Here is a 4,974-nt window from a genome sequence, read left to right as displayed (position 1 = left end):
AAAAGAATGTATAACCTGTTAGGCTTTCTTGCAAGAAAATACTAAGAAAGAGAGATAAGAAATGTGGGGAAACTAGAAGTAAGTAATAAAATGGCAATTTAAATCTAAATATAGAGGTAATTGCATTAAGTGTAAACAAAATAAATTATTAGACTGAATAAAACCCAAAACATCCATAAGCTGCTTAAATACATATATCTAATATAAAAGGATACAGAAATGTTGAAAATCAAGTTTTAGAAAAAATTACAAGTATATGTTAACTAAAAATGTGTCATTATAACTATATTTGTATTAGATTTATACTGGGCTTTAAGATTTTCTTTATGGAATATGCTGGGCTATTAAAATTTTAATACATTTCAAACGGCCGGCGTGGGTCCTCTGTATGCTGAGCGCCGGTCCCCTGGGCCCACTTTTTCTTTCTCTATACTTTGTCTCTGTGTCTCATTTCTTTTCTCAAGTCTCTTGTTCCACCTAATGAGAAAGCTCACAGGCCATGTCCAAGGAGGCCGTGAATCTGGTGCAGATGCAGGAGCCGACTTTGCAGCTGGAGCAACAGTCCAAGCTCAAACAACTTGTCAATGAGGAGAACTTAGGGAAGCAGGAGGAGTCCGTGCTGAAGCACCATCAGACCTTCTTTGCGTCCATCAGGACGGCTGTCACCATATTTGGGGAAAGATTCAGTGCCATTGTGAGAGACTGGGACACAGTGACAGCCAGGGTGGTTGGGCTGACGCTGCTGGCTGGCGGGGTCTACTCTGCCAAGAATGGAACAGCCGCCGCGGCGCGCTTCATCGAGGCTGGGCTGTTCAAGACATCCCTGGTGAGGGAGAAGTCCCGTATCACGGTGCTGGAGGCGCTGCAGCACCCTTTCCAGGTCCGCCGGCAGGTCCTCAGTCGGCCTCAGGACGTGCTGGAGGGTGTTGTGCTGAGTCCCCGCCTGGAAGCAAAGGTACGCATTATGGCCATAGCAACAAGGAACACGGAGAAGAACCGCAGGCTGTACAGGAACGTCCTGCTGTACGGGCCACCAGGCACCGGGAAGACACTGTTTGCCAAGAATCTCGCCCTGTACTCGGGCATGGACTACGCCATCATGACAGGCGAGGACCTGGCCCTCATGGGGTGGGAAGGCATGACCGCCATGCGCAAGCTGTTTGACCGGGCCGATACCAGCCGGCGCGGCTTCCTGCTCTTAATGGACGACGCGGATGCCTTCCTTCGGAAGCCAGCCACTGAGGAGATAAACCAGGACCTCAGAGTCGCCCAGGACACCTTCCTATACCACACCAGGCAGTGCAGCAACAAATTCATGCTGGTCCTGGCCAGCCGCCACCCCGAGCAGTTACACCGGGACATCCATGATAGCGTCGACATGATGTGTCACTTCGACCTGCCCCGGCAGGAGGAGCGGGAGCGCCTGGTGAGAATGTATCTTGACAAGTATGTTCTTAAGCCGGCAACAGAAGGAAAGCAGCGCCTGAAGCTGGCCCAGTTTGACTACGGGAGGAAGTGCGTGGAGATCGCTGGGCTGACGGAGGGCATGTCGGGCCGGAAGATTGCACAGCTGGCTGTGTCCTGTCAGGCCACAGCGTATACCTCCGAGGATGGGGTCCTCACCGAGGCCATGTTGGATACCTGTGTGCGAGACTTTATCCGGCAGCACCAGCAGAAAATGCACTTGCTGAAGAGCGATGGCCTGGGCCCGAGGACCAGCACCCCTCAACCTGAGTCCTCAGGGAGACCACAGCTCACGGAGCCTGGCTGCGGACCCCTCCCACCCCTGCCCTTCCGGTCCCTGCACATTTAGGAAATGCTCCACCTAATAAACGCCCACAGGTGCTGCAAAAAAAAAAAAAAAAAAAAAAAAAAAAAAAAAAAAACATTTCAAACTACAAAAATCGTGAAAACTCTCTCTGATTGTATTAGAATTAAAACTAGGAATCAATTGCAAAAGAACTAGAAAATTTCTGAGTGTTGGGAAGAAGAAATACACTTTTTTTAAAAGAACAAAAGTAAAGGCCAGGTGCAGTGGCTCATGCCTGTAATCCCAGCACTTTGGGAGGACAAGGTGGGTGGGTCACTTGAGGTCAAAAGTTCAAGACCAGCCTGGCCAACATGGCGAAACCCCGTCTCTACTAAAAATACAAAATTAGCCAGGAATGGTGGTGCATGCCTGTAATCCCAGCTACTTGGGAGGCTGAGGCTGGAGAATCAGTAGAACCCAGAAGGCGAGGTTGCAGTGAGCCGAGATTGCGTCACTGCACTACAGCCTGGGTGACAGAGTGAGACTCCTGTCTCAGAAAAAAATGAAATGAAATAAAGAGAACAAAGCTATGAATAAAACACAAGGCAGTGAGAAGATATTTTTAATTGGCATTAAAAAATAAGACATAAACTGTGGAATGCATAAATATCAAAAGAAGAAAGTCTTATATTGGTATCTTAAAGATAAAGCTACACACATATGTTCACTTATTACAGAATTACAATGCAGGGAGAAAAGTAGGAGTTTTTGTAGAAATTGATAAATTCAATAAATTAGATATCTATATTTTGAAAAGAATCTTTACTCCCTACCTCACGTAAAGATACAAATTCCAGTTAAATATAAAATAAATGAGTAAGACTTCTAAAGGAAAATTTAAAAGGATGTCTTTATGTAATAGCATACAAAAAGCACAAACAAAAAGGGAGAGCTGATAACTTGGACCACACTAATTCTAAGAAAGGGAATAAAATGGTACATAAGAATAAAAAAGGCAAGCCACAGAAACAGCATTAGAGAATACATTTTTAAGGCATATATATATATATATATATTTTTTTTAATTTTAATTTTAATTTTTATTTTTTTTTGAGGCAGGGTCCCACTCTGTTGCCCAGACTGGAGTGCAGTAGTGTGATTATAGCTGACTGCAGCCACGAACAGCTAGGCTCAAGTGATCCTCCTGCCTTAGCCTCCCAAGTAGCTGGGACTGAAGTCATATGCCACCATGGCTGGCTACTTTTTAAACATTTTTTTGTAGATGTAGGTTCTTGCTATGTTGCCCAGGTTGGTTTGAACTCCTGGGCTTAAGTGATCCTTCCATCTCCTTTTCCCAAACTGCTGGAATTATAGGTGTGAGCCACCATGCCTGGCATATATATATATATATATATGTATATATATATATATATATAATATACACACACACACACACACACATATATATATATGTATATATGGAGGTAGCTTGGAGATGCCATCATTGTCCTATTCTTAATGTGCAAATTGATTACACAGGTGTGTTCACTTCGCACAATTTATTGAGCAATACATATGTGTACATTATACCTAGATATAATCTTGTTTTGTAGTCAACGTTTTGGCTTGGGGGCAACATCTTTTTAAGATCTATTTGGTGCCAGATAGAGAGAGGTTCATATGTAGGATGTAATTCTGATTCCCTTTCTTGTGTTATTTTTTTCTTTTCCTTTAGAAGTAGAAGCTTATTTATTTTTCTCTTCCATTACCAGAAATGTGGCAAGTCTACAATAAATGTTACCTTTTCTTCTCTGGATTAATGTATCTTTGTGGAAAGCATCCAGATTTATGCCTCTGGCTGTATATAAAATGCCTATGGAAAATCAGATATCGAAATGAAAAAGGCACAAAATGAACTAGTTTCTTTTATTTTCTAACTTTTAAGAATATGAATGTGTATCAGAAAGTTTTAGATTTTAGAAAGTTTTAGATTTTCTGAAATTCATGAAAAGGAAAAAATAACAAAACTATTTTGTGACTAGCTTACTTTATTTAACATTCTGTCCTCCAGGTTCATCCATATTATCACAAATGACAAAATTTACTTTCTTTTTCAAGGCCAACTTTCCTTAACTGTTGATCTGTGGCTGGACATTAAGTTTGATTCTGTATCTTGGGTATTATGAGTAATGTAGGAGTGAACACGGGAGTACAATATCTGATTTTTTGACAGTAAGATTAATTTATTTTCTTTTTTTATTATTATACTTTAAGTTCTGAAATACATGAGCAGAACGTGCAGGTTTATTACATAGGTATACACTTGCCATGGTGGTTTGCTGCACCCATCAACCCATCATCTACATTAGGTATTTCTCCTAATGCTCTCCCTCCCCTAGCTCCCTACCCCCTGACAAGCCTCAGTGTGTGATGTTCCCCTCCCTGTGTCCATGTGTTCTCATTGTTCAACTCTCACTTATGAGTGAGAACATGTGGTGTTTGGCTTTCTGAACGGTTCCTGTGTTAGTTTGCTGAGAATGATGGTCTCCAGCTTCATCCATGTCCCTACAAAAAACATAAACTCATCCTTTTTTATGGCTGCATAATATTTCATGGTGTATACGTGCCACATTTTCTTTATCCAGTCTATCATTGTTGGGCATTTGGGTTGGTTCCAAGTCTTTGCTATTGCGAATAGTGCTGCAATAAACATACGTGTGCATGTGTCTTTATGGTAGAATGAAAGAACAAAGCTGGAAGCGTCACACTACCTGACTTCAAACTATACTACAAGGCTACAGTAACCAAAACAGCATGGTACAGGTACCAAAACAGATATATAGATCAATGGAACAAAACAGAGGCCTCAGAAATAACACCACACATCTACAACCATCTGATCTTTGACAAACCTGACAAAAACAAGCAATGGGGAAAAAATTCCCTATTTAATATACAGTGTTGGGAAAACTGGCTAGCCATATGCAGAAAACTTAAACTGGACCTCTTCCTTACATCTTATACAAAAATTAACTGAAGATATATTAAAGACTTAAATGTAAGACATATCACCATAAAAACCCTAGAAGAAAACCTAGGCAATGCCATTTAGGACATAGTCATGGGCAAAGATTTCATGACTAAAACACCAAAACCAATGGCAACAAAAGCCAAAATTGAGAAATGGGATCTAATTAAACTAAAGCGCTTCTGCACAGCAAAAG

At 41.6% G+C, this 4,974-nt stretch overlaps 1 protein-coding gene across 1 annotated transcript; it reads left to right on the top strand.

Annotated features, from left to right (window-relative positions):
* Window positions 1-499: 499 nt before the first annotated feature.
* On the top strand, window positions 500-1,734 carry LOC104660441 (ATPase family AAA domain-containing protein 3C-like). Its single transcript, XM_010360802.1, is given in 2 exon segments — window positions 500-1,697; window positions 1,700-1,734. Coding segments are annotated over 2 exon segments (1,233 nt in total).
* The last annotated feature ends 3,240 nt before the right edge of the window (window positions 1,735-4,974 follow it).

This window comes from Rhinopithecus roxellana, chromosome 6, assembly GCF_007565055.1.
Source record: "Rhinopithecus roxellana isolate Shanxi Qingling chromosome 6, ASM756505v1, whole genome shotgun sequence".
NCBI lineage: Eukaryota > Metazoa > Chordata > Mammalia > Primates > Cercopithecidae > Rhinopithecus > Rhinopithecus roxellana.
The sequence above is the reverse complement of the archived record's forward strand: the minus strand, read 5'-3'. Positions and strand labels throughout refer to the sequence as shown.